Source organism: Schistocerca nitens, chromosome 4, assembly GCF_023898315.1.
Source record: "Schistocerca nitens isolate TAMUIC-IGC-003100 chromosome 4, iqSchNite1.1, whole genome shotgun sequence".
Lineage (NCBI taxonomy): Eukaryota > Metazoa > Arthropoda > Insecta > Orthoptera > Acrididae > Schistocerca > Schistocerca nitens.
The window spans coordinates 717,185,679-717,208,158 of NC_064617.1; the positions used below are offsets into that span (position 1 = coordinate 717,185,679).

Below are 22,480 nucleotides of genomic sequence, written 5' to 3' on the forward strand. Positions count from 1 at the left end.
GTTTAGAAAAGTTTTAATTTTTTGTCTTATAGAACAAAAAAATGATTACTCATGAAATATATAAAATACATAACCATTTTTTATGTGATTTGAGAATGATGTTTCAGCTGTACTCTGTAAAAGTTCCAGGTCTATCTCCATTAGTTACTTCAGAAAGTGTACCTGACATTTGGTAGTTTTAGCACTGATTCCTTATGGGAGTTCCCTCGCGACTGTGTCCCCTTAAGAGATATTGAAGGGAAATTAGGTTCTAAACCTGAGAACACTGAATATGACATTCATTGTAAAATGTCATATCTGCTACGAAGACTAGTTATATTTATGGAATCTGGTAGAATATTTTATCAAAAATAAATATATTTCCAAATTTTGAAAATATCTGACTAGATTACAATTCATTTAAAAAGGTGTTTTGCCCTACCAGACAACATTATCCCACTGGGATTATACTGATGAATCTCTTAACTCCAGCTTTCTTGGTCCCATTTTCATGATTAACATCCTTTCTTACCTGTAATTGGTTAATAGCATAACTTTTTGTCAATCTGTTTGCACAGAGGCAGAGTTTGCAATATGATCTATACTCAGCCTTCATGAGGCTAGTGAGTGTGTGTGTGTGTGTGTGTGTGTGTGTGTGTGTGTGTGTGTGTGTGTGCACGCCGCGCCCTGAAACATTTCTGCTTATGCCTTTACTGATCTCATTTCTCACAGTTTTACAGTATTTCTTTACACTGGAGGTCCTCTTCATTCTTCAGCTGGTCTAAATGTTAAATTTAATATCTTTAACTGAATAATCTTTTAGGACACTAGGTAATCCTTAGAATGAAAAAATGAAAAGAGCAGCTTCTGTTTCACTTAGGTTTATTATTTTCACATTTCCTTGAATAATAAAGAAGATGTCCAACACATAAAATGTGCACAACAAAATAAACTTCTCTGAATTATAGCTACATTATTTCAGTAGCAAATGGAATGAAACAACAAATGCTTCTGAATTAAGGAACTCAGATATTGTGTCTTCCTACACAGCCAAAAATTCACAGATATACAAGACTGAAGAACTATTACAAAATAAATAGTGAAAGCAAGTCATGCATATATATCTAACTGTCATGTCTATGACTGCACAGGGAGAAATTCACAGATCGTTCAATACTGATAAGTGTAAAATGGGTGTAGATTCTGCAATACAACACCTGCAACATGTAAGATTAAAGTTAGTAGCAATATAATGTAGTATGAACCCTTTTAAGTTTTTACAAATAATTTGTGTTACCATTAATTCCATCGTCTGTGAGAATTCTTCGCTGAACCAAAACTATTCTCACGCCCTCGGCTGTAGCCCCACTTGTTGTTGCCTCCTATAAAAGTAATTAATACTCCACTCTCATCTAATTTTTTTTCAAACATAAGATACGGATTTTTAATGACTTATTAGTATCTTCAAAAGGCTAAATACTAGTTATACTTTCCCATTCATACAATGGATATACTGCTACTAATACTTCAGAGTAGACAAAAAATTGTGTGTGTAAATCGTGCAATTACAGGGAGTACATTCAACACAAAATTACATCACAAATGTCTCAAAACAAACCTTTCCATCCTCCAAACTGTGCCATCTCAGCTAATTTAGGGTTGATTTCTTGATTCGCTTCTTTAAGAACTGATATCAAGTCACGAGCTTGACGACTATCTTTAGCTGTGAAAAAAGCATACGACGTTCCCGTTGACTGACTGCGACCAGTTCGTCCAATTCTGTGTATATAGTCTTCTGATGAGTTAGGAAAGTCGTAGTTGATTACAAATTTTATCCCATCAACATCTGCAAAAAATTCAAGTAGTACATATTTTAAATAAAGACTAAAGTTCCTTCACTGAAACACATAAGGAATGAAATATCAGTGATTAACACAGTCTTACTGAAAGACAAATGTAATATGTACTTGTTGCAAGTTGCACCCATATAAACTGTGAATTTGTACAGTGAACTAGCTAGCCTTGAAAATATACACATTGAGCTGATATTAATTTGCCAGCAGCCTTAAGACCCACTTCTAGTCATGTTCTTTCTCTTATGAAAGACTCCTTTGTCATAACATACTATAAACTCAATATTTAAACAATTTTTTTCATAGACTGTAACCTGAATTAGCACCTATCTGTAAGGAATTTACTCCATGGAACTTTCTGGCTGATTAAAACTGAGCCAGAACAAGAGTAACTCGGGACCTTTGCCTTTCAAAGGCAAATACTCTACCGACTGAGCTACCAAGACTGACTGACTAGCCATCCCCAGAGCTTTACTTCCACCTAGCTGATCTATATATATTTATGTATGTATCATCTAACACTATCCCTGCTATCATACTCCCCAGTATGAATTTCCCCTTTGGGTTCAGATAAGATTATGAAAATCAGGAAGGTTCACTCTTAAGCCTACCTTTTCATACATCACTTTTGCCACAGGTAAGTCTTTCCCTGGGCCAACAGAACTTGCAGATAGTTCTTTAGCACTGCTGACCATTGGGAGACTTTTCAACTTTGAGAACAGAAGAGAAAAAGATTCAAGAGCTAAACTATCACAGTTGTTTAGTCATATGAAAGCATCAATGTTAACCAAAACTCTCGAGTGGCAGCTGTTACAAAATGGAAAGTTTACCCGTTGTTGCTACATTAACCGAGTGTGAATTGCCTCAACTATTGCAACAGCACTAATTCTCTAAAGTAAAGACTTTACTTTCTACATTATCCAAAGATTAGGTCTCCTTACCTTAAGAAAATATGCAAGTTAAACACTATGATGTTGCACATACTGCTTGCAATGCGATTCATTTACACTGATGTGAAAAAAAGTCATGTGATAGCGATATGCACATATACAGCTGGCCGAGTATAGCTTACACATGATATATAATAGGGCAGTGCATTGGCAGAGCCTGTACTTTGGTGATCCATGTGCTAAGGTTTTCGATTATGATTGCGTGACAGAATTAACAGACTTTGAACATGGAATGGTCATTGTAGGTAAAAGCACTGGGCCATTCCATTTTGGAAACCATTATGGAATTCAATATTTAGAGACCCACAGTGTCAAGAGTGCCAAGAATACCAAGTTTCAAGCATCACCTCTCATCACATACAACACATCGGCGACCATCTTCACTTAACACCTGGGAGCAGCAATGTTTGCATCGAGTTATCAGTGCTAACAAGCAACACTGCGTGAATTAACCGCAAAAACCAAAGTGGGATGTATGACAAACTTATCCATCACAACAGTGTGGCGAAATTTGATGTTTATGGGCTATTGTAGCAGATGCCCAACATGAATACCTTTGCTAACAGCATGAAATCACCTACAGCACTTCTTGGCTTGTGACCATATTGTTGGACCCTAGACTACTGGTCAGAAGAGTCCTGTTTGCAATTGGGAAGAGTTGATGGTAGGGCTCGAGTGTGGCGCAGACCCCACAAAGCAGTAGACCCAAGTTGTCAATAAGACACTATGCAAGCTGGTGCTGGCTGCATCACTGCAGGCTGTGTTTACATGGAATGGACTGGGTCCTCTCGTTCAACTGAAACAATCACTGACTGGAAACTGTTACGTTCCACTACTTCGAGATCATTTGCAACCATTCAACAATGGAATTTTTATGGATGACTATGTGTCATACCCCAATTGTTTACTATTGGTTTGAAGATCATTCTGGACAATTCGAGAGAATGATTTGGCAACCCACATCGCCCAACATGAATCTCATCAAACATTTATGGGACCTAAACAAGAGGTCAGTTCGTGCACAAAATCCTGCACTAACAACACTTTCGCAATTAGGGACAGCTGTAGAGGCAGCATGGCTCAGTATTTCCACAGGGAACCTCCAATGACTTAATTGAGTCTAGACCATATCAAGTTTCTGCACTACACCGGGCAAAAGGAGGCCCAACATGATATTAGGAAGGATTTGTTCCATAAAGCATCAAAAGGTAAAGAACCAATGGTAATTTAATGATCAATCCTATACTGTCACCTATACAACATAAGAAATTAAAACTTATTTCTATGAATACAGAGTTCCAGACTTACAAGCACAAGACAAAATAAGCACCAAATACCTGTCAGTATTTACAAGTGTCTGTTACCAAATTACTATTAGGTGTGGTGCACACAGACAATACAATATGCTGTTCAACAGACTGCAATAAAGGTAATGTGGCACAACACTCCTGTTTCCACTGGGATGATACGATATGCAATGCCACTCACCACATGACAAGCAACAAGACAGCACAAATCACATGTCAGTTACAATCACAAGCTCATCTGCAAAGGATGTTATTGTGGATTATTTAAAGCTCAAAAAACCTGAAGTCAAGAACTGGATGCTCCCATACAGTGCTATAAATTCAAACAGTTCAGCTTTCTTATGAGGTCTCAACATGAAAAACTTCAAAATTAAAGTTAGGGTAGTATTTCTACAACTGTTCAGTTTTGCTAAGTAGTACATGATGTAGCTCGAGTAGTATTCAGAAGAAACAATGCTGGACTGAAGCGAAACCATTCACCATCAATGACGTTGCAGCGGGTGGTGAACTCACTAGTGACAATTTCAATATATATGCTACAGTTCGTATGCTCCAACTTATGTCTTAAAACCCACCAAACAAACTGGCCAGTTACTATACGTTTTTAAAACACGACCAGTGGTTTACTTACCTCCAAAAGTTAAATAACTGTGGGCAATAATGAAAAAACCAGTTCATTATCATGTAGCAAGATTAAGATACAGGAAAACCATATTTTCCCACCAAATAGGTCTCTCAAAAATTTAATAAGAAAGACTGCATAGTAGGGAAGCCCCAAAACAGTAGTTTTTCCACTTTTTTTACATGGAAAGCAAAAGTTTTACTGAAACACTAACTACAGACTGACACAGCTTTGCTTTACCTACCTAAAACAATTTTTTTAGCCACATCGTTTGACCTGGTTTTTCCCTCGCTGTGTGTCTTACAAGTTGCATGGAGAGGCCAGCATTCTGTATTGCACCAGGCAATATGACAGATACATGTCTGTGTCTCATCGTTGACATCACTGTGTCATTAACGAAGTCCCTACAACTATGTTTCTATGCGCAACTCCCAATACAAATTGATTCTGCGTCTTATCCTAAGTCACACAGCATATTGCATTGCCTGTCTGAACTGTGCCTTAAGGGTAAGAGCCAAGGCTCTGTCAGAACAATAAAACTAAAATCAAGCAAGTAAAAAAATCCAATACTACGAAAAATTGTTGTAGCCTGCCAATATCTTACCTAGACCACGTGCAGCAACATCAGTAGCAACAAGGATACATGCTCTTCCATTGCGGAAATCTGAAACAAAAAACTAATTATTAGTAAATAATGCAAAAGGAAATCTACAAACATTTACAGAATGGTTCACATACTTAAGAGAAGGTTGAATTGTGATGTCCATGTAACTAGAAAAATCAATAGAATGAACAAGATGGCCCAAAATTACGTAGCAAGAAAATCTGGAAGGATACAGCTAGAATGAACACTAAATGGACAAACACTACACTCTTGACAGAAGAAAAATGGAAAGGCCCTTTTAGTTGGCATATGGTCAGTAAGGCCCTTACCACATGGGAAAAACTAGAAGTTAATGTGACAAGAAACATCTTTATGATGGAACTGAGCCAAAGAATAGCAAAACCATTCTGCAAGTACGCCTTACTTTTCGGAGCTCCAAACAGCCACACCAATGTTCCTTAGCTAATTATATTTCTCACTAATTGACATGCTGTGGCACAGACTAAAAAAATACCTATGTTCATTACAGAACACAAAATGAATCTTATTTCCTCAAATTGTTTCTTCTTGGAGCGTAACCACGTATATTATTCCAAAACATTTTTTGTCAAAATAATTTATTTGGATGATAAAAAATAATTCGCCAAGCAGCAACAGAAAACACATGAAAGAAAGGTATACTTTTATATCATCAGTGACCTAGTCACTAAAACAGTGAGGCAAAGCCTATGTTATTTTTAACATGGGAAGTATCTGTAACTAAAGAAAAGATTTTAGTAACTTACAGTAAAGAACCAGGTATCATCCTCAACAACCGCTGATATTTTGACAGGTGAATGCAGCATCATTTTCATACCACAAATCAAATGAAAAATCACCTAGCATAGTAACTAAACATACAGTTTTAAACTGGACAAAAATGACAGCCCCTCGCAAATTGATTTCTACACTGGAGAGGATATGGTGGTTCTAAGAAGCTGTGCAAATTCTCACCACCACAAAGCCAAATTAAGAGTATCTTATTCATATTTGGAAAAAAGAGGACAGGTTTCAATGCCGCCGACTCCAAAGCACATTAATCATAAAATGATATATAACAATAGGCAACAAAATGTCTCCCAACAACTCCAATGTGTTGGCATGCCAGTTGCAGCAACATGCTTGTTTACACATTGCAAGATGACTACGCCAAGCAGTGCAATCTTGCCATCACAGCAGTAAGATAGGGTTCTTCCATGACAGGCAAAGTAGTTTCTACACTGCCACACAACGAATTTGTCCTGAACGAAGCTGGAAGCAGTGCAACAACACAACAAATGGGCTGCTAGCCCATATAAATGAATATCAATTTTAAAAGAGGTATCAGCAGTCCACCACTGCCTACCATGAGGTAAGGGCTGGGTCAGGCCCCAGTGCAGTATGGGTCAGCAAGCAGCTGCCAGAAGTTTAAACCTCCATTGCCGCAGCATCTAGTACCAAATCGTCATCCTTGGTGCCTCTCCAAAGGTGGGCTGCCTCCAGGCTAACTCCAGCAGCAGAAAGGCTCCTGCCCTTGAGGGCAGCATAGAGGCCAAGGTGGAACACCACCTCATCCTTCTGCATCGATACAGGTGCCTTGGCGCCACACACTGTCACTCGCGGAGAGATCTATTACTAGATGCTGTCATCCCTTGCAAGTACTCTGGCAGTCTTCCACACAACTGGCCCCACACACAAGCGTGCTGTTCACAACTGGGCCACACAACACTGAGCAACCTTGCAGTGCCAGCATTCCTTGACACTAACGTCATAGCCTTCTGGTCAACAGCCAGCCACCATCTTGCAAAATGTTCCATTCTCATCACATACTGAGATGGTACTTTGCTTCTGCACCATGTTGCTACAAGTAGTTGCACGGATTTTATTAAAATATTTGACTTTTGCTGTTTATCTGAGCTGGCACTGGCCTGTACCTCTCCCCAACCAACCACTGCAATAAAGCCCTGCACAGAAACAGTCCTTTACCCCAGGTCTACTTCAGTTGGTGACAAGTGGGACGTACAAAACCTACGACTGACATCTGTGGATGAAGATGACAATTACTGCAGGGTTGCAGTTTTGTCAAGATGCTATTGGCTGAGTGCAGTTTTTTGTGTTTGTTTTGTATCACAGAGTACTGTGGATAGTTAATGGGTCTTCTGCCAAATATGTATATGAATTGTTACATTCAGCATGTGTCAACTAGCCACAAGTCTGTGTATATGTAAATAAGAATTAGTTTTGCACTATGGGTTATCAAGAGCAAGTGGTGTGGCTCATTGTCTAGGAGTATGTAAGGTATTGGCCATGTGTAGCTATCAGAAGGCGAAGTTTAATGCTGTCCGGGAGTACCAACAGTTTTCAGGGCATAAAGCAGTATGACCAGACAATCAGGTGGAGTAGTTAAGTTACGTAAGGCAACGAAAACTCTACATAGGAATAATGACATAGCAGGAAGAGAGAGACGGTTCCTTACCATAAAGATAACGTGCCTAGTTGCAGACTGGCACAATTAAAAGACGCTTATATAAAGATTTCAGCCACAGCCTTCATCAGAAACACACACACACACACACACACACACACACACACACACACACACACACACACACCATTCATCCACACAAGGAAGCACACCTCACACACGACTGCCAACTCCAACAGCTCGGGCCAGAATGAAACTATCACATGGGATGATAGCACCAATCTGGAGAGATTGTGAAGAGGAAGTGGTAACAGTGTATGGTTGGGGTGAGAGAGAATATTGTCTGGCAGGGTGTGCAGGGACTAGAATGTCAACACGTGCAACATCTAGTTGTTGGACAGGATGTGGGGAAAAACTGAGTCAAAAAAGGAGAGAATTGGGTAAAGATGGGCAGATGCTTTGGTGGAGGGTGACATACAAAGAGTGTAGGAGATGGGAATGGGGAGGAGGTGATAGGACACAGGGTGGGGCAGGGGGGGGGGGGGGGGGCAGGATGGAAACTGTTGGGTGGAGGGTGTGTGGACAGTATGTGGTGTAAGTTGAGGCCAGGATAATTATAGGAAAGGAGAATGTAAGGGTAACTCCTATTTGTGTAGTTCAGAAAAACTGGTGGAGGAGGGGAGGATCCAGATGGCTCGGGTAGTGAACCAGCCATTGAAACGAAGTGTTATGTTCAGTTGCATATTGACAGGATGGTCTACTTTGCTTTGACCACAGTTTGGCAGTGGCTGTTCATCCTGGTGAACAGTTAGTTGGTAATCATGCCAATATAAGAAGCTGTGCAATGATTGCTGCAGAGCTTGTCTATGACATGGCTCCTTTCACAGGCAACCTTGTCCTCAATGGGGCAGTATAAACCTGTGACGGGACTGGAATAGCAAATTATGGTCTGATAGATGGGTACGTCTTGCACCTGGGTCTTCCAAAAGGATATGATCCTTGTGGCAAATGGTTGGGATAGGGAGTGGCATAGGGATTGACTAAGATGATGATGATGATGATGATGACTGGGCAATGAACACCACTTTAGGAAGGGTGGGAAGGATCTTTGGTAGTATTTTCCTCATTTCAGATCACGATTATGGGTAATCAAAGTCCTGGTGAAGGCTGTGGTTCAGTTGCTCCAGTCCCGGGTGGTACTGGGTGATTTGGGGGGGGGGGGGGGGCGCATTCTTTCATGCTGGTTCTTGTGGGTGGTGGGAGGATTAGGGTGTGAGGGAAAAATGGCACAAGAGATCTGTTTGTGGACTACATCTAGGGGATAAATGTCTGTGTGAAGGCCTTTGTGTGACCCACTGTCACTGCAGATATGTGGGCCCCTGGGTAGCTAGGCTGTGTGTGAGGATTTTCTGGTGGGAAAGGGATGACAGGTGCCAAATGTAAGTACTGTTGGTGCCAAATGTAAGTACTGTTGGTGCCAAATGTAAGTACCGTGTTGTTGCGAGTACTGGTGGGTTTAATGTGGAGAGGGGTGGCTGAAAGCTTATGTGTAAGTGCTTTAATTGTGCCGGTCACCAAATTAGTGTGTCATCTTTACAGTAAGTAGCGCTCGCTCGCTTCTTCTGAAACAGTGGTTTATTGAGTTAATTAAGTGGGGTACTGAGGAAAACTAAAGTCAGTATCTTAAGAAAAAGCACATCCCCCGTACAAAAAAAGTGTGATATCTTTACATATGTTGTTCCAAAACCCATAGCATTTCTCATTTCACCAGCTGTCAAAATTACTTTCTTTCTTGAAAGTCTCTAGTTATTGTGATAATACTGTAGGTAATGAAGTTTTATATAACAACAAGGTAAAATATTCTTCTTTATGTGCTATTGTTTGCCAAAATCTCATTTTGATATCTAAAACCATTTATGAAATATGAGGAATGGTGTGGATATTTCGCTCTGGCTTTATCGCTGGCACAGCGCAATCACAAATCAGCGTGCTGCTTAAGACCAATTTTCTTGAGATTGGTCTCCCCAAGTCTAAAGAAAAATTCAATGTCTTAGCTAAAATTCACATGCAACAACATATTACATAACAGGCACCAAACGCAATTTTTCATTACACACTTTTCCAAATTTCGCACAGTGTCTTAATTTCACATAAATATCACAATAACTAGGACAATGAATGAAATAATGGGCGGCACATCATCATGAATCTGACAAAGCCATAAGTAAAGCAAAATGAATTTTTGTTACCAGGTAGCTTTCATAAAATTGAGAAAGATCGCAAAGTGTGAGCGTCAATTCTGTCATCGCTGACTTGCAAAAATGTGGAAAAACGCTTATCAGCCTAACCTTCTGAACAAACGAACTCATCCAGTGCTTTGGACGAAAACTGGAAACTGTGCATCAGCCTCTGTACCCTGCCTGAGCTATGATTCTTTACAACCCTAAAAGTAAATGATGATGCTACTCAAAAGCTGTCTTAATTTTGCCACTCATGAGATTGTCCCACCAGTCATTGAATTTCCAACTAACTGCACTGATTATATTCACTAATTATATCACTGACTAAAAATATATTTTGTCGGGAACTACATAAGAGTAATTGTGGCAGAACTTAACCCTTAGAGTACTATGGGTTTCTGCCTGAAACAACAATTTTATTGATTTTTTTTAAGTTTTTCCAATGAAACCACCAATGCTATAACAAGACAGATGTCTCTATCAGTACACTGAGGTACTATTTCCTCTTTTATTCATTGTTTACTAAAATATAGGCCCCAATTTAGTGAAAACTTTTAAAATTAAGATTTTTTAGTATCACTGGGATTCAAAGGATTAAAATGTTCAAGACATTTTTTATGGTTAATGCATCAAAATTAACCACATATTTATGAAGAGTGATACCTCTAACACAACAATGGTGGTCCATTTGCCAACTCTGCTCAACTGAGCATTTCCTTTATATTACAGGACATCGATAATTTAGTAAACTAACTGTAGGACCTATTTATCCTGAATGAACCAGAATGCTTAAAACCCATTATTGTGCCATTTCCTTTTGGCTGAGAATGGTGACACTTCTTCTACCACCGTTGACCTGAGAAACTCGGGGGTCCTTCCATGTCAAGTGGTCTAGATATTTCCACATGAATGTGTGTGTTTACCAATGATAACTGAAAACAGGCACACAAAGTCTTACGAACACCAATTCAATATCTGCAGAGATATAGTTATTTGTTTGACCCCACAGCACATCTTCCAACAGTGTATCCTTTTAGCTTTAAGCAACTTTGAAATATAACGTTTCCTGCAATTTTTATCCTAGAAGGAAACATAACTAGGTGATCTTTTGAAACCTTTTGCTCTTTCAAGTTAAATAATAATTTCCCAAGTGATTTCCATAAGGGAAATTTGAAGCGAAGTGGGTCACAAAAATAGCCACTTGAAAAATGAAAAGTTTAGCTTTCTGTATCTCTGGAAGTGTGAAACTAACTTTAACCTTTGCATATAACAACTTAACCAATGGCATTAGAATATAAAATTTCATCCTACCTCTTTCTAGAGCACAATTTATATTTGTATCAATGCCACAAATTGCTAATCTTAGCCCATTTTTACAAAAAATGTATTTTCTCCAAACTCTTATACACCATCTTCATCTTCATTAGAAAGACAGCGTTCCACAACACCTGAAGAGTAAGTTTGGTTTTGCAATGTGAGCATATAACACCCTGAAGAGCAGTACAAAGTGGAGGTGTAGTGAACGTGTGCCCATATTCTGCTGGTACTCAAATCTGACTTTAATTGTTATTGCTCTCTGGGGAAGGTAATACCAAAAGTCCTGATGAATTGAAGGTGAGCTTGAGTCACAAAAAATACATACATGAATAATGCACTTGACAACGATAAAAAATTCTCGAAACACATTTAGCTCAGCATGAATAAAATACGTAGCCAGCACTGTGCTTACACTAGAAACATTTAAGCAAGACAAAGTGTCAACTAGCGTTCGATGTGGCCATTCGCCAAAACAAGCTAAATATGGTTTGACAAAGATGTCACGATGATCACAACAATCACAAAATTGCATTTGAGCAAAAAGAGCATTTGGAAATAGTTGTGAGTGGTCATGATATCTTCATTCGAATGAACCTAGTTACTTCCATCAGCCACCACACCATGTAGAGCTTGGCAGCAGTGGGAGATGCGGCACAAATTGTTAAAACTTTTACTCATTCAAATCCACTGAATAGAGTGCCCTGGTGTCAAGAAAGTTAACCACTTAATATTTGTAAACACTACGGGACGGCCAAAATTATGCCAGCATCATATCTTCTCCACAAACATTTTTTCGTAATGCATAAATCATGGGAAAATTATAAATATGTTGACGCAAAATCAGGGGCAAATTAACATTGTGGGCATAGGAAATTCGATGGGACCGATGCCAGCTGGACAAATTTTGACTTTTTTCTGTTATGGGAAGTGCTTCAAACCACAAGCTGTTTCAGTGTCAACTGTTCAAATCCCTATCCCCACATTATGACGAGTGTGAAGCATTTTTATAAATTATCCTAGTGACTCGGAAACAGAGCTGCTCCTGACAGAAAGGTTGAAGAGGAAATAAGAGGAATGAAGTAAAGCGACTGACAAGGTTTAGGAAATTGAGATGTTATGAAAGCCACCCAGAACTCCATGTCGTCCGAGACAGTGGACAGGATGAGAAGAAAGCCTGACTGTTGGGGGACTGCAATGGATGAGAGGTGAAAAGTTAGGAGTGTAAAGGTGGAGAGTAATAAGAAAGACAAATAACTGATGACACACTGTGCAAGTTAAAAGAAGAAAGCTAAGTGGATTATACATGGTAGACATGTGAGGTGGACACCTCGTGCGCGCGTGTGTGTGTGTGTGTGGGGGGGGGGGGGGGGGGGGGCAAAAAAGAGCACTATCCTTTTCATTGGATTCTTTATGCCCTTTATAAAAATCTTTCTATAATGAAACTGCTGGAAACCTTCCCAGTTTTCAAGTTCACTTGCTGTTCAAAATTACTTCCGATTTAACTTTCTCCAACCACTACTAAACAGTACACCATAAAATATCTTAAGATGTGAGTACTAGCAGAATAAAGGCCTATTTTTTACTGCACTTTAACTGTCATTCTTTACACCTCATGCAAAACAAAATCTAGTTTTTAGGTAGTTTAGAATATGGTCAAATTGGTTAGAAGTTAGCAGAAAATGTTTTGTGAATGAACTAAAACACCTATTTTTTGGTGTATTTACAAAATCAACTTTGTGCCCTAGATGCAAAAGTACTAGAAAGGAGCAGAAGAATGGAACTTCCAAGATCTTGCCTTGAGTTATTACATGCAATGTTTCAGGTTAGTTGTTTGACTGGCTACTTCAAATTATCTACATGAAAACTGCTCCTGATATCTCATTAATCTACTTAAAGAGACTGCGAAAGTTGTACGAGATAGCCTAGCTTGTTTCTTTCAGGAGATCTCTCAGGGATTGCCAAAAAACTCAGGGGCGAAAAAAAAAAATCTTTACTAATGTGCAGACAAAATTGCATCAAAATCCACAATTTTACCACTTGGCATGAAATCGCTTATTTGCATTTATTGTTAAATTGCTTTTTGATGCTAACACCCTAAGGACCAGCACTTACAATATTCAGTCAACATCCAGGATATCAACAAAACTTTCATTTACAAGATGCTAGACAGATGACAACATTTGTAACACACAATCTTCACTTTTGTGCAGTAACAGTAGAAATTTGCCTACTTGGAAAGTTTCAACTACACCAACCTGTACTGTCCACGTAACTCATGTGCACCTGAGTATTTACTCTGCATCTAATGGCATTATTTGAACGTTTCTTGTTTTAATATAGTTTTTAACATTTAATTTTCCTATGACAGAATGCATTGTATTTCTCACTGTACCATTCACAGAATTCTCTTAAAACAATTTATCCTCAAAATGTTTGGTTTCACTAACTTCCTCAAAAATATGCATCAAAGATGAAAGAACAGAACTATTTAAAATTTGTATTCCTATTCACCAATTTAGCACCCACCACAATACTGTACACTGGAATTTTTGAAGTTCCACAATATGTCAAGAATAACCAATTGTAAGTACAGGGCGAGTTAAAAGGACTTAGAACTTTGAAATCTTATAGAAGTTTCCCAAGAACTTACGGAATCAGTTGATGTATCATTTTGTAGCAAAGAACCTTAAGTTTCACTTGAAAGTGTAATTTTGGCTTGATATGACAATTAGTGACGCGGAAAACATCCCACTGGTAATCAATTTCTTCCCACACTCGCTGCAGCAAATTGGGCATAATTTGTGCAACAGGAGCATACATTTGATTTTTCACGTCAGCTAAACTGATAAGGAGGAACACACCCATGGTCTTTGATGGGACACCAGAGAAAGAAATGCAGTTAAGTCTGGGCAGTAAGAGAAATCCAGGTGATTGGCCCTTCAAGGCATTATTGAAGAAATTTCGAACTTCCGTGAATAATTTGCTGATAGCAAATCACCCCATTCATGGTATCTTCATCAACCTGTTTTCAAGAGATACAAAATACTGGAAGCACACTGCACAAGAGTGAAAGTAGCCATTTTAACTGTGTACTACTCTGATACACTTGGTGGTGGAATTGTGTACTGATGCCCTGCATGAATCAAACCATGTTGTATGCTAAAGATTCCGGAAGTTCTCAATTTCTATATCATTCCAAAGTTACGAGTCTTTTTATTCACCCTGTATGTGAACTCAAGAGTGTATTAGCACAAGTGTCACACTAATACCAAATACAGTTCCGAAACTTTTGTATCAACTTGTACACCCTCATCCATTCACTTATGTTTTCAAAGTCAAAACAATGCACTGGTGAAATTACCTTTTAAAATGTAGTCTCTTTCTTGTTGTGACTTATCCCCATGCATGCAAACAGCTTCAAACCTGGAAAAAACAGCATGCTGGAATTATATTTTTTTCATGTCTTACTTAAGAATCTTAAAAGCAGCTGCAAGTATAACAGTGGAGACTGAACTACTATTCTAATTAACAAAACAACCCAAAACACATACCCATATTTTCTTATATTGTATGCTATGTTTTCTGCTTTCTTTTTTGTTGACACGAATATTATGGTTTTGTTCTCACTTTCATTAGAAATTTCTTGTAAGATACGGCACAACCTGTGAAGAGGAAACCATTTAGTTCTGTTCATTAATGTGCACATCCATCTACTTCAGACTGTGTCATTACAGGAACACTAGATAGTTTTTCCATTAACTAGACTGTAGTGTTACATCACATGTCTATGTAGGAAGTACACAAAAATAATACCAAACACTAAAACAGTTATTTCATGTAACTGACAATGCACAAGAAAACTTATGACTCAAGATATTTTAGTTTTCGTAACAATGCAACATTCCTCCAACTACCAACAGTTAAGATAACATGCACTTACTTATTTTCCTTCTCATGTTCTTGACAAACATCCACAATCTGTTCAATATTATGATTTGCACAAAGTTCAAGAGATCCTACGTTGATCTGAATGTAGTCTTTTAGGAAATCTTCTGCCATTTTCCGCACCTCTTTAGGCCACGTTGCTGACCACATGAGGGTCTGGCGATCAGGCTGAATTAAAAAGAGAGAGAAAAAAAAATCCAATTAGTTTCACGAAACTATTGTGCAATGACTTCACACACATGAAACTACACATAAGGCCCCAAATCACAGGGCTGCAGTTAAGGAATTCAGAAATAGTAAATGCTTTTCCAGTATTTTGGGACTTCTATCAAAAACTTTATATTGTGATCCCATAGGGATCAATTCATGTGAAATCAACTTATGGTCTGCTTCTTGTTCTGATGTTTTGTGAACTGGTGGTTTTGATGGTGGTGACTGCAGCTGTAGTGGTAGTGGTAGTGGTAGTAGTAGTAGTAAAATGGAATCTCATACAATGAGCATAATTCATCCCAGAATCTTACTCTTAGCACGAAACACTCATTAAGTGAAACAATTTATCCCGTATAAGTTAATGTAATACGATAATGCATTCCATGCAGAAAAAGTACTAAGTTTTATGTTATTCATGCCATTTATTCACAGAAAATTATAGACACCATATTATGTAATTTATTATTCATAATACACAAGTTTCTTTAAGAAGCTGTCTGTTGTAATTTGTTTCTGCCGACACTTCAACACTTGGCAAAAATGTGACACAGCATTATCATCAAATAAATTTGTATCTTGTGTAACCACTGTTTTTTGGGTTGATTTCAGCATTTCGCTTACAGCACCAGAAGATTGCTGCTTTGCTATTACATCATCATCATCATCATCATCATCATCATCATCATCATCATCATCATCATCATCGGAAGAACTCCTCTCTACAACTTCCTGCTGTGAAACACGCCAACTCCATATGCTCTTCAGTGGTCATTTCTTGGCTGCGATCTTCCACAAGCTCATCAATACCATTGTTATCCACTTCTAGTCCCATGCTCTTGGCCAATGACAATCTCATTAACAACAGGCTTCACAGATACAGACTCAAATGCCTCACAGTCAAATTTGACAACACACTGCGGCCAAGGTTCTTCCAAGCAGAAGTGAGAGGTCTGTTGCTATCCCCTTCCCATGCTTTTTCCATCATCTTGACACAGGAAACAATGCTGAAGTGATATTTCCGAAACTCTCAGAGAGTGAGATTCGTAGCTTCAGCAAACTCAAAGCAAAGTTCTAAGACTGCCTCAGTATATGGCATATGAAGTTAGAAATGATCTGCTGGTCCATAGGCTGGAGTAACGCAATTCTACAACAAAGTGGTCTTGTAAGCTTGGAGTCTGAGGAGTGTCATCCATAACAAGCAAAACAAGGAGTGGCAGATTCATCTCAACCAAGTATTTTTTCCACATAGGGAACAAACACTTCACTGATACAATCACGAAAAAGATCATGTGTCACCCAAGCCCTGTTGTTGGACCTTCACATCACATTTAACCTGCTCTTCTGGATTTTACACTTCTTGAAGGCTCATGAATTTCTGAATGGTAAACAAGCAGCAGTTTAGATTTTCAAATTGCCACATTGGCACAGAATAGCATTGTCAGACAGACTTTCATTGGGTTGTGACTTGGCAATGCACTTTCCTCTAATGTTATTAAGGCAAACTTTGGCATCTTTTTCCAGATAAGACCTGTCTCGCTACAATCAAAAACCTGCTGTGGAAGATAATATGGAGAACCTACAAGCAACTTGAAGTTGCTGATGATCTCTGCTGCCTTTTTGTGAAGAGCTGGCTGCTTCGGAACATGTCAACACTGTGGATGCCGGTTCTTCCCAAACCACCCACAGCTTCCCTTAAACACTTCAACCACTGATAATCCTGGCGTCTTCTTAACGAGGTTGGAGAAAATCATTCTCGCCCTCTCACAAATGATGTTCTTGTTAATAGTGTTGCCTTGCAATTTCTTTTCATTTATCCATGTAAGGAGCAACCTTTCGACATCACCCAGAATATTGAACTGTTGTTTCGATACACTTGTCTCTTCCTTTTCAAGCATCTGTTTCCTTAACCTTGTCGTTCTTGAGGATAATGCAAATAGCTGACGTAGACAGACTGTGTGTGTGTGTGTGTGTGTGTGTGTGTGTGTGTGTGTGTAAGTCACCAATGCTCACACCACGTTACCGGTTTTCAATGATTTTTCTGTTTCATTTCTAAGGTCATTTTCTTTCTCATATAGTCCTCATCTTGTGGCTTTATTTTTGGGACATTTCTAGGAAAGTTATTAAAATTTGCACACACAAAAACTACATGAACAAGTTTAGAAAAAATGTTTCATGACAAGCTGCACTAAGATCATTGCTGAAAGAGTGCTAACCCCACACTGCAGTACATACTAAAGACATTGTTCATATACTGTTGCTGACAAAGGTGTCCATATTGTTAAACATTTCCCCCGCTGTGCACCAATGGCTGGTGACGTAACACTAAATCATAGTCACTTTTTATGTGAAACATCGCTCATTAATCAAGTTACTTTTTTAACAATTTGTTTTTCACTTTAAGCAAGGTCCCAATGTATCTGGCTAGCTTGTAGACCTTGAATTTGAGTAGTTTTACAGGGGTCCTAAAGTTCCTGGAATTATTTTTTGTAGTTGGCAACACTGGTAGGCAGGGAAAGTTTGTGGAGAATCTAAGCTTCAAAAAGAGAGAAATGTTAGTCAGCTGTGGGCAGTTGTCGAGGCAGAGTCACATTCTTTGCAGAGGTATCTACTACACCCTCATAGGGACCGATGACCTCAGCGGTTTGGTCCCATAGTAACTTACCACCACTACACCCTCACTGAACAAAAATTGGACCAGTTTTTGGAGCAACATTATGCAGTCTAGTTGTGTGTGATACTGGGGGGAATGGGGTGGAGACACCTGAAATGCTTTGAAACGCCTACTGTAACAGGGCGATGAAACAAAGCCCAACTCATGTGGCAGAAGACATTCCACTCAGTATACCCATCAACATCACAGATGACTTGGTGCAAGAAGTGCATCAATTGTGGACAAGGACTGGTGATTAAATGTTCAGATAATTGCAGTGTACTGTTGGATACCCAAAAGCATCTTTCACCGCATTTTAACCGAAGATTTTCATATGAGTGAAGTTGGCATGAAACTGGTGCCAAAAGTACTGATGAGTGAGGTGAAGGAGCAGCTTTTGTTGAAGTACCAGGAATTGCACAACTATGAAACAGATCCAGAATTTTTAGACAGAATGACCACATGGTACAAGACATGGATTCCCAAGCACGATCTCTAAACAAAGTGACACAGCAACAAGTGGTGCACGGCCGAACAAATTGTGGGGTTGGGTTCTTTTGGGAAGGAGACCAGACAGCGAGGTCATTGGTCTCAGCGGATTAGGGAAGGACGGGGAAGGAAGTTGGCCGTGCCCTTTCAAAGGAACCATCCCAGCATTTGCCTGGAGCGATTTAGGGAAATCACAAAAAACCTAAATTAGGATGGCCAGACGCGGGATTGAACCGTCGTCCTCCCGAATGGGAGTCCAGTGTCTAACCACTGCGCCACCTCACTCAGTAACAAATTGTGAATCAATGCAATGCTCATCGTGTTTTTTGGCAGCAATGATGGTTCACAGTGCATTCATGCAACAAAGGACAAACAGTCAACAGTGAATTTTATAGAGAGGTGCTCAAACGGTTGCTCAACAGGATTCAACATGTCTAGAAAGAAATTCATGACAATTCGATCACACACCATGACAATGCATCAAGCCCCACCACACTGTCTCCGAGCTGCTGGTCAAGACTGGTGTGGCAACAATACCCAGTCCTGATCTGGTACGAACAAGCTCCTTTTTGTTCCCAAGGATCAAAAGAACCCCGAAAGGAACTCGGCATGGGATGCTGGAGGCAGTAAAAGCAGCTGTGACAGCTGCACTGAAGGAGAACCAACTTCCAGGGTGCCTTCAAATGTTTGGGTGAAGCACTGGAATTTGTGCATCGGAGCAAAGGGAGAATACTTTGAAAAGTTCAGAAAAGATTAAAAACTGATAGAGTAAGATTTTTACAAAATCCATTCTGGGAACTTTCAGGACAGACCCTATTCACAGTTTTTTCCTAATCTTTAAAAATGTATTAATTATATTCATAAAACGAATATTTTCCAAATAAAAATTTTATTAGACTATGTGCGTATGGGTGTGGGTGCGCGGGTATCAAACTTCAGAATTGTATTCCAGTGTGAACATATTAAATAATATTTTAATGGTAACCACAGCAACCAGCATGTAGGTTGTATGACAAGCTTTCATAGAAAACTTGATAGCACCAACCAAATGAGCTCACGAAATCATTAATTCTTTATTTGCTGAAATTTAAGGCATTAAATTATTAGAATTATATAGGAACCTATTACCTGACACAGATTAACATATTGCTGCTATTCACACTGAAGCATCATTTTAGGAATGCACATTCAAATACAGAGAGATGTAAACAGGCATAATATGGCACTGCAGTTTGCAACGCATATATAAGACAATAAGTGTCTGGCACAGTTGTTACATTGGTTACTGCTGCTACAATGGCAGGTTATCAAGATTTTAGCGAGTTTGAACGTAGTGTTATGGTCAGCGCACAAGCAATGAAACACAGCACCTCCAAGGTAGCGATGGAGTGGATAATTTTCCGTACGACCATTTCACAAGTGTACACTGAATATCAGGAATCTGGTAAAGCATCCAATTTCCAACATCACTGCAGGTGGAAAGAGAGCCTGCAAGAACAGAATCAATGACGACTGAATAGGACCATTCAACATGATATAAGTGCAACCCTTCTGCAAATTACTGCAAAATTCAATGCTGGGCCATCAACAAGTGTTAGCATGCGAACCATTCTACAAAACATCATTTTGGGCTTTCGGAGCCGAAGGCCCACTTATGTACCCTTGATGACTGCACAACTCAAAGCTTTCCACTTTGCCTGGGCACGTCAACGAAATTGGACCATTGATGACTGGAAACATGCCTGGTCGGACGAGCCATTTCAAACTGTATCAAAACCACACACATACACACACAAGAAACATGTAGAGGAGATCAAAACAGAGAGCAGATTACCATGGCTGGCTGACCATGAGAATAAAAAGGAGAAGCCAGCCACTCTGCAACACATTAAAACCTCCACCCTAAAAGCACTAGGGTGGAGGACACAATAGAAACAAAGGACATACGCTAAATCTTAGATCAAATGATAAAACCCACCCTCACGAAAAAACGTAAAACTAAAGCTGCTGCTGAGGCACTGTTACCCAATAAAGGTAGGGTGCTTGGAAAGTCAAAAGTTCACCGCAGAGCGGCTAAAAGTGGGCAGTACAGCAAGAAGTGGACGACGGTTATTAGTGAGCCAGAGCAACACTGAGGTGGGTCCTGACGATGGAGGAGGTAACCACTCGTTAGCCTCATGTGGCCAATGCCGAGCCGGCAGAGGGCAACTGATTCCCTGTGATAGGACCACATGAAAGACTTCCACACATTCGTAGTCTCCTTAATGACACGCAGTTTGTTGTGTGTATTGAGGCTATGCCATTCGGTCTCCCCAAGCTGCTAAACCTTTCAGTGTAGTACTGAATGCAGGTCAGTTGCAGAAAAGCTGATCTCCATGAGCGGTTTCCATGTAGCTTGTTTGGCCAACCTGTCAGCAAGTTTGTTGCCTGGGATTCCAACATGTCCTGGAATCCACACAAACATCACCAAACGACAGAACTGTTCCAGGGCATAGATTGAGTCCTCAATGGATGCTACCAAAGTACGGCGAGGTTAGCACTGGTCGATAGCTTGTAGGCTGCTCAAGGAGTCAGTAAATAGGAGAAATGACTCACCAAGCCATGAGCGCATGTGCTACAGAGCACGAGATATGGCCACCAGCTCTGCAGTGGAAACACTGCAGCCATATGGCAAGGAGTGCTGTTCAATATGTCCTCCATGAACTTATGTAAAGCCTATGTTACCATCAGGCACCGAGCCGTCCGTGTAAACCACCTCATGGCCCTAGTACATGTCGAGAATCGAGAGGAAATGATAGAGAGCCGCAGGATTAACGAAGTCCTTAGGGCCATGTGAAAGGCCCAGAAGAATCTGTGGCCTAGGTGTTCACCATGGAGGTGTACATGAATGGACCTCAAGGAGAGGTGGTAACGGGCCGCCGATGGGGGAGATGAACCGCTGTGGTTGGGAAAAGGAGACGGTGATTCGGATGCGCAGGAGAACTACGAACGTGTGCAACGTAACTGGTAAGTAATTGTGCACACCTAACCTTCAATGGAGGGACTCCTGCCTCCATCAGGACACTGATCACGGGATTTGTCCTGAAAGTTCCTGTCACTAGGCGAATGCCACAGTGGTGCACTGGGTCAAGTAGAAATCACACTGAGGGTACCACTGAACTGTAAACCAGACTCCCATAGTCAAGCTGGGACTGAACAAGGGCTCTGTAGGGCTGCAGCGGTGTAGAGTGATATTTCCCAGTTTGTGTTGCTCAGTGCAACGGAGGGCATTGACGTGCTGCCAGCACTTCTGCCTAAGCTGACGAAGGTGAGGAATCCACATCAATCGGGCATCAAAAACCAGTCCTACAAACGGACATGTCTCCCTACAAATCGATATGTCTCAACTAGAGTGAGTGGATCATCAATTTCCGACTTCCCTACCTTGGCTAGTGAGCATGGCACCACAACACAAGGGGTTACGCACGTTAAAATCTGCCAAAAGTAAGAAAGGTTTATGGGAGTTGATCAATCTGTGCAGCCAATACGTTTGGGGGGGGGGGGGGGGGGGGTACTGCACCATCTGGAGGAAGAATATACATTGCAGACAGTTATTTCCTGCATCGTTCTTATCCTGACAGCCACAGCTTCAAGATAGGTTTCGAGGGTCATAGGTTCACTACATAGTTCAGGACATAGATACAAACTCCACCTGACACACTACTATAGTCACTACGGTTCCCCAGTAATATCGCTTATAGCCACAGAGGTCAAGGGTCCACATTGTCGGGAACCAAGTTTCCTGGAGAACAATGCAGAAAGCAGGTGTAAAGCTTAACAGTTGCCGTAGCTCAGCCAAGTGGGGGAAAAAACCACCGCAATTCCACTGGAG

At 40.1% G+C, this 22,480-nt stretch overlaps 1 protein-coding gene across 2 annotated transcripts in view; it reads right to left on the reverse strand.

Annotated features, from left to right (window-relative positions):
* Positions 1–844: 844 nt before the first annotated feature.
* LOC126252784 (ATP-dependent RNA helicase p62-like) overlaps positions 845–22,480 on the reverse strand; it is a 58,030-nt gene continuing 36,394 nt past the window's right edge. For both annotated transcript variants that reach the window (XM_049953716.1, XM_049953715.1), the window contains exons 8-14: positions 15,256–15,428; positions 14,867–14,977; positions 14,677–14,738; positions 5,316–5,375; positions 1,598–1,825; positions 1,277–1,361; positions 845–1,196 (exon numbers count right to left, since the gene is read on the reverse strand). In XM_049953716.1, the coding sequence (XP_049809673.1) occupies positions 1,279–1,361; positions 1,598–1,825; positions 5,316–5,375; positions 14,677–14,738; positions 14,867–14,977; positions 15,256–15,428 (717 nt within the window). In that variant the 3' untranslated portion in view covers positions 845–1,196; positions 1,277–1,278. The remainder of the gene's footprint in view (positions 1,197–1,276; positions 1,362–1,597; positions 1,826–5,315; positions 5,376–14,676; positions 14,739–14,866; positions 14,978–15,255; positions 15,429–22,480) is intronic.